This window comes from Caloenas nicobarica, chromosome 34 (genome assembly GCF_036013445.1).
Source record: "Caloenas nicobarica isolate bCalNic1 chromosome 34, bCalNic1.hap1, whole genome shotgun sequence".
NCBI lineage: Eukaryota > Metazoa > Chordata > Aves > Columbiformes > Columbidae > Caloenas > Caloenas nicobarica.
The window spans coordinates 1,300,028-1,312,106 of NC_088278.1; the positions used below are offsets into that span (position 1 = coordinate 1,300,028).

General features: G+C 51.2%; 1 protein-coding gene across 1 annotated transcript; it reads right to left on the reverse strand.

Annotated features, from left to right (window-relative positions):
* Nucleotides 1–631: 631 nt before the first annotated feature.
* LOC136000731 (olfactory receptor 14J1-like) lies at nucleotides 632–1,591 on the reverse strand. Its single transcript, XM_065654684.1, has one exon. It carries the CDS (start codon nucleotides 1,589–1,591, stop codon nucleotides 632–634), a length of 960 nt encoding a protein of 319 aa, XP_065510756.1.
* Nucleotides 1,592–12,079: the final 10,488 nt, after the last annotated feature.

Here is a 12,079-nt window from a genome sequence, read left to right on the forward strand (position 1 = left end):
CCCTGCAGATACCTGCATTTAGTGCTTTCCCTTTGATGACTCCGCCTTGGGCCATGTCTCACTCTGTGGGGTCCTGTCACTGCCCACCTCAGGCACAGCCGGTCCGTGTGTATCTCACGGGCTCTCGGGCAGCTCCAGATTCCTCTCCGGGAGGATTGTCCTCTGCCCCATCATGCACTGGGACAGCCCAGTCTGACTGTATCTCATGACCACTCCCCATCTCCACTGTCAACAGACAGCAAGGGTTGTGTCTTAAATCACAACTCTGTTGTGAATCAGCTTCCAAGGTGACATCGAGCTTTTTCCTCAGGCCCTTTTGAGGGAAATTCCTGGGCCCATTGTTGAAAACAGCTTTGGAAGAACAACCAAATCTTGAGGAACTGCACTCTGGAGATGTCATTTTGTTACAGAGATGCTATGGGAGACTAAGCTCTGACACAGTGTTAGAAAAACATTTATACAGGTTTGAGGTGTTTTAAAACTATTTATAATGGGTTCATTATTCAGGATAGTGAGCTAAACATGAACAGTTATGTACCAACATAATAACCATAAATACCAATATGGGTAATGCTAACAAAGTAAAACAGATAAAACAGGGTACAGGCCTGCATTGGGATACAATTAGACATCATTTGTGGACAGTGATGGAAAGATGGTCAGTATTGACAAACGCCCATGAAAACACTTTCCTAATGGACTCCTTGAGCTCCTGGTTCCTCATGCTGTAGATGAGGGGGTTCACTGCTGGAGGCACCAATGCGTATAGAACAGACACCACCAGGTCCAGGGATGGGGAGGAGATGGAGGGGGACTTCAGGTAGGCAAACATGGCAGTGCTGAGGAACAGGGAGACCACGGCCAGGTGAGGGAGACACGTGGAAAAGGCTTTGTGCCGTCCCTGCTCAGAGGGGATCCTCAGCACGGCCCTCAAGATCTGCACATAGGACAGCACAATGAACACAAAACACCCAAATGATAAACAGACACTAACCACAAGAAGCCCAGCTTCCCTAAAGTAGGACTGTGAGCAGGAGAGCTTGAGGATGTGGGGGATTTCACAGAAGAACTGGTGCAGGGCATTGCCCTTGCAGAGTGGCAGTGAAAATGTATTGGCCGTGTGCAGCAGAGCATTGAGAAACCCACTGGCCCAGGCGGCTGCTGCCATGTGGACACAAGCTCTGCTGCCCAGGAGGGTCCCGTAGTGCAGGGGTTTGCAGATGGCAACGTAGCGGTCGTAGGACATGACGGTGAGCAGATAGAACTCTGCCAAAATGAGAAAGACAAAGGAAAAGATTTGGGCAGCACATTCCATATAAGAAATGGCCCTTGTGTCCCAGAGGGAATTGGCCATGGACTTGGGGACAATGGTGGAGATGCAGCCCAGGTCAAGGAGGGCGAGGTTGAGCAGGAAGAAGTACATGGGGGTGTGGAGGTGCTGGTCACAGGCTATGGTGGTGATGATGAGGCCGTTGCCCAGGAGGGCAGCCAGGTAGATGCCCAGGAAGAGCCAGAAGTGCAAGAGCTGCAGCTCCCGTGTGTCTGTGAACGCCAGGAGGAGGAACTGGGTGATGGAGCTGCTGTTGGACATTTGCTGATGAGCATGGGGCACTGTCACAGGAGCAAAAGAAAGTGACAATTTAGGAGAATCTTCTCTGAGCAAAATCACATACCCCCTCCCCCCGCTCCACACCCCTTGTCCTTTTCCAGACCTTCCTTCAGCCTGTGCCCACTGGCTGCCCAGGAGTCAGCCCTGCTCTGCAGCAGGGGTCATGGGAACGGGGGGCAGGGGACAGACCTGGGGTTCAGCTGTGTCAGATGGACCCATTCCTGGTGCAGGAGGGACTGTCAGCATCTGCTCTCCTAGTGATAATGAACCAGGATGGAACAAGGCAGTTTGAGAGGCTTGTTTTATTGCAGCTTCCTGCAACTTCCCTGGAGAGTGTTGTTGGGTGTCAGAAACCCTCAGCATTTCTGCTGCACTCAGGGAGAACAGAGCGAGTCCTGCAAGACCAGAGGATGCCTGTGGGTCAGTGCAGAGTGAGGGCAGCTGCTCTGTCCCTCTGTCTTGCTCCAGCTGTCCTGAGCTGGCACTTTTCTGAGATGGAGGCTGATCACACTGCCATGTTACCCTGAAAAGCCACCAGGCACTGCTGAGAGCAGAGGGACCCACCTCGGACCATAACATGTCTCACCCTTTCCTCAGGTCTCAGCACCCCACTTCTATCCTAGGACACACACGGCTCATTTCACAAACCAAACAGCATTTCTTCCATCATAGCATCTCTGCACTTCTGCATGAGTAATTCAGATAATGCTAACGTGCTATAGGACAGGTTTGCATCCTGGAGGGAAGCTCGCAGCTTGGAAGAAAAACTCAAGGAGACAGCCAAGGGTCCTAATGATGGCATTTGATTCAGGGAGACTCAGCTCATTCCCCAGCCCCACAGACTGCATTGCCCACAGCCCCACAGGTCAGAGCAAAGCTGGGACACGTGTTCCCATGGACACACCTGCAGGAAAGGACCCACAAGATCAGGCTGTGACTCTGCAGCTGAAACTCCCATCCCCAGAGAGCCTGACAGCAAGAACCAGATCACACCAACAGTGACCCAGAGCAGTGGAGCAAGAAGGAAACTGCGGTGAGGGTGGGTGTGAGAGAGGCCAGGGCAGAGGCAGCCGGGCACTCAGACAGCGTCACCCTTCCCCAGCTGTGCAGCCACCTCCCACACACCAGCATTGCCGGGCAGCTGCTCTCAGCCCCTGTGCTCTGCAGAGGGAACTGGAGCTCTGGCTGCACAGGAGCTGCTTCATGCCTTGGAGCCCCCGGCCCTGAGGGCAGAGGCTTTGCTGGGTGGGAGAGGAGGCGAGGGGGCTGCTCACAGGAGGGATCTGCACTGCAGGGGATCAAAGGGAGTTTTCTCTGTTCTCCCTCCATAACAATTCTGAGTTTAGTTTCCTGTCATTTCTGATCATTTCCCTGCTGCCTGGAGATTCTCCGCCTGGGAGGTGTTTCCCTGCCCATGTCTCTTCCCTGTCAGCACTCACAGACCCCATCCCACCCTCTGTGCCCTCACCCTGGCCCTACAGATCCTGCCTGTTCACAGGGCACTGCCTGGGGGCATCTTCCTGTTTGCAGACTGGGGAAAAGGACAGGTCAGAGTAAGACTGACGGGTATAGCCAATGTGATGCTGGTGCTGTGCACAGGCAGAGCAGCGGCTGAAGGGATGTTCTGAGGCTTCTGGCAGACATACTGATCACTTAAATTTGCAGTTCAGGAGTCTCAGTGACTTTTTTAAGCAGGAGGGCTCATTTTCCTTTTCTCTTTTCCTGTACCCCTCACCGCTTCGGATAGGAAACTGAAAAGAAAGGCTCAGAAAAGCTCCCTATCTGTATGGTAATCCTTGCATTGATCTTCTCTTTGAGGCATCACCTCGGAAAAATCGTGGGGGTGATCTGGAGCTGTGAGCAGCCCTGACCCACGCAGCTTCCTCTCCACAGCAGAAGCACCTTTCCTGCCCTGATACGGGTCCCTCCTTCCCCCCACAGCTTCTCCCCACAGCACTGTGAGGATCTCCCCGGGCAGGCTGAGCACTGACCCTGGCAGGCAGCAGAGTCCCTGCCCCGGCACAGCCCTGGGGTGCAGGGACCCTGCTCTGCAGGACAGCCCTGGGCACCCCTGGGTGCTCACCCAGCTTCACAGCTGTTCAAAATTGCCTGACAAGAGCCCCCTCCTTACAGATCCCACAAGCTGTGCCTGTGCTAACTTGAGGAGATGCCTCCAGGAGCTACAGCTGCAATGCCCTGCACCCAGAGACTTACCATGGCAAGGGCTGCTGAGATTTCTCCTCCAGTGAGCTCTCAGTCATCCTCCCCATCCTGACCACCTTTCATCTCTCTCTGCCTTGCTCGTCTCCCTGAGATCCCCAGGCAGAGCCCTCAGCCCTGCTGCGCTTTGCAGAGGAGCTGCTCCTGGGCAGAGCTGTCTCTCTGCAGCGCTGCCGCTTGCCATGAGCTCCCTGTGTCCCAGGAGCCCAGGCCAGCTCAGCAGCACAGGAGCAGCCCCAGGCGCTTTAATGACCCCTCTGGTGGGTTTGGTGCTGAGGCCATGAACCTCAGTCTCTGAGACGCAGTTGAACAAACCTCTCAAGAAGTCCAAGTCAGATTCAAACTCCAAAGTTTCTTGTAATGTTACTGGGTTCCCCTGAGGAACACTACTGAGAAAATGACCCCAGGGTCTGGTTAGAGAAGAAAACTGGAGGCAGAGATGACAGGTCAGGACAAGCAAGGTGAAGGTCTCTCTGATGATCAGTACACCTGGATGTGTTTCATTAACCAAAGGGCCAAGCCCTGACCCCCAACCCTGGGAAGGCAGATCCTGTCCATCCCACATTGCCCAGGGCCCTTCCTGGGACAGTGTGATGTGGGGCTGTGCAAGGCCAAGGGCAGGACTATGGTCCCACACCTCCCAGGTTCCTGGCTGGGGACAAGGAGGCCATGAGGCCCCTGCGCTGTAAGGACAAGGTGTCTCCTCACAGGCATCAGAGCTGGAGACAACAGCCATGGCCAGAGGGAGAAGAAGCTCCAGCTGTTAGTGTTTACATGCAGACGGTTTATCCTGATGAGAGCGTCTATCCCAAGATAACATCATGAGGAGTTACAGGACACTACGAATATCACCTGCAGGAGAAACTTTGTGGTCTTGGGGGGCTAGTGCTCGTAATGCCAGAGGTCTGGACTTAGAGGGGAAGTTTCCCTTCATGTGGGAGAACATCAGGAATGTGTGGAGCTCTGCCTGGGGACAGAGAATATCAGCTGAAAGTTGAGGAGTCAGCATGAGAGGGCAGAACAACATGGGCAATGTTGTGGTGACTGGACATCAGCTACTGACTCACTGATGAGGAAGAGGAATTAGATGAGGCCTCCTTCAGACAAATGAAAGAAGCCTCATGTTTTCAGGGCTGTGTCCTCATGGCAGACCTAAGATATCCCAATATCTGCAAGGTACCAGCCATGCAGGAGGGTTTTGGAGCTCATTGACAACATCTTCCTGACACGGGTGACTGAGGAGTCAGTGAGGTGAGGTGCCCTGTGGGACTTGACACTTACAAACCAGAAAGGATTGGTCAGGGATGTAACAGTCAGGGCTGGGAAAGTAGAGTTGAGGCTCCTGGAAGATGATAACAAGGCAAAGAGCAGGATTTCAGGAGGGCAGGCTTTGGCCTGCTGAGGGACCTTTGGGTCCCATGGGATATGACCTTGGTGTCTGCAGTGTTTTTTCTCTCACATTTCCTCCCTGCTCTCTCCCACCTGCTGTTGTGCAGCGGTTTTTACCCTTTCTCAAATACAATATCACAGAGGTGCTGCCAGCATCCCTGAGTGGCTCAGATTTGGCAAGGAGTGGGTCCATCCTGGAGCCAGCTCATATCGGCTCTGTCTGACATCAAACTCCTGTTGTCTTCTCAGAGAGGTGACAACTGTAGCACACCCACACTCACCCCCAGTTCCAAGACTTTGCCATGTAAACCCAATACAGAGTGATAACGTGTTGGGTGTTACAAACTTCTTGATCATGGGGAAGAAATGGAAAAGATCTTCTGTTAGTAACCTGAGGAAGTCTCCAGTCAATGAGCAGGTTCCTATGGGGAACTGTCATTGCCCTGACATTCACTGGCCAGGCAAAGCGGCAGGTGCCAACAGTCCAGAGGATCTTGGGACAACTTCTTAACGTGGCTGCCTGCTGGGCCAACAAGGGTGATGCTCACCTGGATCTGAAACTGGGAGACAAAGAAGAGCTGGTGAGGGATGTGAACATCAGTGTCCACCTTGGCTGTCATGACCAGGTAAGAGTGGGATTCCAGGCACCAGAGGGGAGGGAGGAAGGCCAGCAGCAGAGCACAGGCTGGTGGGCTCCAGAGGAGAAGACACGGACATACTGGGGGATGGCAGCCAATAAACGTGGTGACATGGAAGTAGGTCTGAAGGCTGAAGGAGCTCAGGAAATCTGACAAGCCTTACAGGACAGCCTGCTCCAGGCATAAGAATGATCTCTCCAAGTACCTATGAAAAGAAGACTTTACATCATGAGGCTGCTTGTCTGAACTGACAGAGCTCCAGGGCAAAAAGGCAGCACATGGGAGGTGGAAGCAGGTCAAGCTGTAAAGGAGGAATTTAGAATCCTTGTCCATGGATGTGGGGATGATGCCAAAGCTGCCCTGGACTTGATACCTGCAGGGGAGGCTGAGGGCAGCAAGATGAGCTGACATTGCTTCCTTACAGTAAAAGAATAGACAGGGTGAACGTGGGCCTGCTGCTGAACTTCGTAAGAGTAGAATCAGACAGGACCGATGTACTTCATGGCTCCTTTGCCTCCATCTTCACCAGCAAGGTCTCCTGGGACTTTGTTCCTGAAGGCAGGAGTCTGGAGAACAGCCAGGAGTGGATGGGGCTCAAGTCAGGGGTTACCTGAGCAAACTCAGACATCATTAGAGAAAAGGAGATGGGTCACTTGACCGGCTCCCTGAACACAAGTATGGCTGTGCTGTGGCACCTGAGATTCCCAGGAGCTCCCACCTCTTGGTCCAGAGTTGTGTGATTCCTCTTGAGGTGTCCTGGCCTGTCTCCTCGCTCAAGTGGTGCATCAGGCACCCACTTCTCTGAAACATTCAGTCTTCATCAGGAGATTCTCTAGATCAATATTTACTGGAGATGGTTGATACCAACTGTTCTGGAAATGAGGGCATTGGGAGCGGGACAGAAATATAAGAAATTTGGCTTTATGACTACTTATTAAGGAAATGCTCACTGTTTGGCTACAGTTCTGAAATCTCTCTAATCATCCACACCAAACCTGAAGCCTTTAGTGAAGTGCTGCAGAGAGCCTTGGCTTGTAAGAGCATTTTGGCTGTTAATGAGCCCTCTGCTGCCATGGTCCTGAACTGCAGCTACTGAAAGAATTAACAAACTCCTAATGAAGTGAAAGGCAGAAGCAAACCCCAAGTTTCTGAGGCTGTTTGGGACCCCATGAGGGGCCATCGCTGACACAAGCAGTCCCTGTCCCTGGAGGCTGCTGAAGGAAAAGCCTGGAGACGATGGTCAGAGGTGGTAAAGGCGATGTGGAGGTGGCTCTGGTGCCCTGTCAGCCCTTCATGGTTGTTTAGCATCAGAATGGCCAAGCCCTGACCCCCAGGGCCTGGCAAAGGAGACCCTTTCAGTCAAATGTTTCTCAAGGCTCTGCCTGTGGTCACTGGGAGGGTATTTGTGTTTTGGGTGTGGGTTTGGTGCCAGGTGCTGTTCCTTTTACCACAAGGCTCTAGTTTTCTGAGGATTTGGCAATGCCTATGAGGTCCCCCAAGCCCATGCAGCTTCTTTCATAGACCTGCAATGGTCACCAATCACCTGAGCTGTCCCGGTCCCAAACTTGCTTGAATCCGCTCTTTGGATCCATGCCCCAGCACTGAAAGCACATGTTCCTTCTTCTGATGCCCTAAAATAAAAAAGAAAAATCAATCTATTCCACGTTAGCATGACCAGACCATGCTCTTCAGGTCTTCTTCTTTAACACAATTACTGCTACGCATAGACCCCTCTCTTCCTGCACTCCCATGTGTCTCTCAGACCTTTCACTCTTGTCCTCCAGTAATGGGCCAACACTCCAGGAGGTTGGTGCTTCCTCCGGGCTCATGGATGATTCCTGAGGACCATCCAAGCATGCGCAGTGCAAGAGAGGAGCAGAGCAAGGTCAGCTCATGGGCCATGCCTGAGCACAGCCACCCCCAGCAGCAGCCATTCCCATCTCCCAGGCACAGCCATGCCCAGAGCAGGCAAATGTCACTGCCATATATGACTAGTCCAAGAGAAGCCTGCCTTCTTTCCATAAAAACCTGAAAATCTTCCTCCTGTTCCCCCTCCACCCACAAACATCAACCACATTCCACTTGCGGGGTTAAACATGGTTGTAAGGATTTGCTGAAGTCATCAGCCATCACCCTTTTCTACCTCACATCCCCTGACCCTCCCACACCACACATGGCCGCTCACTGCTGCTCAGGGCCTCTCACTCTTCAGAAGAGGCCTTGAGCTTCTTGGTTTTTCCTGGCGCTTGTTATAAACTTCCTAACTCCCTCCAGAGCTCATGGTGAGATTTCTTGTCCATCACAGCACCTTTATGACCATGTTTTACTAAATGGGTGTGAGCATTTGAGCTCTCTGCAGCACTTCGCTAAAGGCTTCAGGTTTGGTGTGGATGATTAGAGAGATTTCAGAACTGTAGCCAAACAGTGAGCATTTCCTTAATAAGTAGTCATAAAGCCAAATTTCTTTTTGTGAGCATTTGTGCAGAAAGAGTAGTCTCAGGAAAAAAACAAATATATAAAAACTGATGCCAAGTTAAATGCCATGTAGACCTGAGGAGTTACTCCCATTGCTGTGTCTCTCCTGGAAGGAGTCTGTCCCAAGAAGGGGATCCAGCTTCTGCCACTCTCTGGAGAGGCACATGAGCAGTGTCCGTGCACCTGGGGAGGAACAGGGTGATTTTTGCCAGACCACCCTTCATCTGAACCACTTAGATATGTACTTATGGATGGGGTGTCATGCCTTATACTGAAAATACCTATTGGATTGGCACTGGCTGTGGGGCTGCCACAGATGCAGACTGCTGTGTTACAGATATTTATATGTAGGCAGATGAACCCTTTTCTATTTTTTTAATTATTATTATTTTTAATACTGACACTCTTAGAGAAATTACACAAAGACTTGAATGATTATTGATGCATTTTAACATGATTATCCACAGAAGGCCCAGCAGCTTTGCATCTCAAGAAAAGGGATGCCAGAGGCCAAGGGCAGGATGGCTTGGGCTCTGTCCTGGGATCTGGAAACTGAAGTGTGCGCCCATCTCCCAACACCTGCCCTGCTCAGTGAAGGGTGTGAGAAACTCTGAAGTCACAGCCATGACAGGTATCTTATGTCGAACTGCAGACAGTGTTGTCCTGCCAGCTCAGGATTGGAGCTTCCATCCCTGAAGGTATTGAAAATATGTGTAAACATGGTGCTTAGGGATATGGTGTAATGGGTGGACTTGGCAGTGTCGTATTTACGATTGGACTTCAGGACCTTAAGGGTCTTTTCCAACCTAATTTATTATTTGAGATAAAACCATTTCAATTCCCATCACCTCCAGCTTCCCCCGAGGTCGGCTGTTGTGTGGCACAACTGGCCTGGCTCTCCAGGCAGGTTGGACACTGTTTTGGTGCCCGCATTGGGAGTTTTCCCCTTTCTGGGGTAAAAGATCTTCAATGAGAGACAGTTGTAGAGATTTGGGTTGCAGAGATTTGAAGCAGTCCTTTCAAAATCTGAGCAGGCTCAGTTTTGGAGCCAGCGAAAAATAGAGACAATCTCAAGGATGTTTTTGAAAAGTGGTACAATCACTAATAAGAATAACAGGGAGTTCCTTATTCCTGATGATGATGATGATGAACTAAAGTTTTTTAATTTCATTCCTATCAGTCGTTCTTGCTTCTCAAAACAGCTGCTACATCTCAGTAGCTAACCTCTTGCATGGAGTTCTTTTTAAGAGCTTTTTCTCTCACTTCTACCAGATTTATAATTTAAAAAGTACTTCCTAGGACAGAATTGCTCTTAAATCACCCTTCTTCCATAATTTTCCCCCCTTTTTTCTGGTGTGAGGGGAGGTGACATAGGGCAGTTTTATTTATTTTTTAGCCAAAGAAGGCCAAGGAACAGATCTCAGGTCAGTGCAAAGGCAGAAACGAAGCCAGAATGTTTATGTGGTGTGCACTGACACACACCGTCACCTGCATTTCCAGTCTCTGAAGTTCCAATGGTGCAGCAGAGACTGGAGTTCTGAGCTCCCTTCATCTGCCCTTGCTGACACCTGTTGAGCAACCTGCTCTGAAAGGATCAACAAGGTGGGCATGAGGACAGCAAAAAAGAAGAACTTGGATGGGGGCAAATGAAAAAGGATGCACAAGATGTGGTCAGGGCTGTTTGGGGGCACTTGTAAAGCAGCCCTGCACCTCATGTGAATTATTCCTGTGGTCAGAGAGAACCTGAGAGCTGTCCCTAAATTGAAAACATGAAGGGGATGAAAGGACAGCATCATTCAGGCTGGATGGGACCTCGGGAGGTGTCTTGACCAACCTCCTGCTCAAAGCAGGGTCGGACCAGATTACTCAGGGCTCTATCCAAACACATCTTGGTGACTTTCTGGGGTAAAGTGGATGCGCACCCCTGGGAAACAGCTTCCAGTGCTTGACTGTCCTCAGGATTGGAAAGTGTCTCCCTTTCTATAGCAGCTTTCCAAGCCTGACCATCCAGATTGTTTTTTACCCGTCTACTTACACACTGACACAGATCATAATAGCCTACCTTGGACACAAGAATATTGTGGGGGATGATGCTGAATGCCTTGCTGACTTCCAGGTAACAGTCCACCACCGCTCTCTCCGCATCCAGCAACCCTGTCCTTTCCTCACAGAAAGCAAAGAGGATGGACAGGCACAACCTGCCCTGGGTAAACCCTGTCACCTTCAGACACCCAGAATTGGGGTCCCGGTGGCCATGCTCTGGGGCACAGCCCTTAGTTCCTCTGCTCACCCATTGGCCATTTTTGAAAAGTGCACACACTGTGTGAGAGCTGCCAGTGGTCAGGGAGTCCCCCCAGTCTCCATGAGCTTTCCAAGAAGGTGGAGAGTGGCCTCACTGTGACATGGTCCTGCTGTCTCAGCTCCTGGGATGCTGCCCCTCCTGTCCCATAGACTGGAAAGGATTGTGTTAGTTCCAGGGACCCCTGACTTGATCCCCATCCACTGCTGGTTGTTCTGCCTCCAGTGACAGAGGCCTGGGAGAGCTTGCTGGTGAAGATGGAGGACCAGAGACACAGAGAATATCACTTCTCTCCCTTACTAAATTAATCAGTACCCACACGGTGTCTTTGTTTCTCCTTTAACTCTTCCTGCAGTAGTAACAGCTCATTATAGGGCTTTAGAATTGACTTACAGATCTAGACTGAGTTTTGATCTGGACCATTGCTGTGCTTGGAGGCTGCTGTCCTTGCAGACCAGATGAACTAACTTCTGCCACCCTGCCTTGGCAGTTTATTCCGTCCATGTCACAGCTCTGTCTGCAACACTGACAGCTTCAGCTCAGCCAGTCAGGTCCCTGGCTGAGGACATTGCCTCACATCTGGGCTGAACCACCCCAGCTGTGGCACCAGGAAACCTCTGAGTTGCCCCGTGGAAACCTGGTACCAAGTGTCCAAGATCCCATGTGTGCAAAGGCTTTGCTTCAGAGCACAGATGTGATGTGGCCAAAAGATTGCTGGATATCTCTCTAGACCTATGAGTATAAAACCAAAATATAATGCCTAAATTCATTCAGGTGAACATATTCCTCCCCCAGTTTTTAGAAATTAGATCCTTTCCTGTAACGTTCTTTTTGTCCTGCCTAAAGATAAGAGAAGAAAAGATGATCCTCATACCAATTTACTTTTTAATACAAAGAACACAATGCTGGCAAGAAGCGTCACTGCTGAAGAGAGAGAATCAACATCACTGATTACTTGAGGTTGTTTCAAAGGATGTGCCCCTGGAGCCCCAGGGACAGCTGGAGGGAGCCCAGAGGGGACAGAGGAAGGGACATCATGGGCTGCTCCTGTGCTGCTGAGCTGGGCTGGGCTCCTGGGACACAGGGAGCTCATGGCAAGCGTCAGCGCTGCAGAGAGACAGCTCTGCCCAGGAGCAGCTCCTCTGCAAAGCGCAACAGGGCTGAGGGCTCTGCCTGGGGTTCTCTGGGAGACGAGCAAAGCAGAGAGAAATGAAAGGTGGTCAGGATGGGGAGGATGACTGAGAGCTCACTGGAGGAGAAATCTTTGCAGCCCTTGACCCGGTAAGTCTCTGGGTGCAGGGCAATGCAGCTGTAGCTCCTGGAGGCATCTCCTCAAGTTAGCACAGGCACAGCTTGAGGGATCTGTGAGGAGGAGGCTCTTGGCAGGCAATGTTGAACAGCTGTGAAGCTGGGTGAGCACCCAGGGGTGCCCAGGGCTGTCCTGCAGAG

Excerpts from the sequence above, each read along its gene's own strand:
- LOC136000731 (XM_065654684.1), bottom strand. The coding sequence starts at position 1,591 with ATGTCCAACAGCAGCTCCATCACCCAGTTCCTCCTCCTGGCGTTCACA.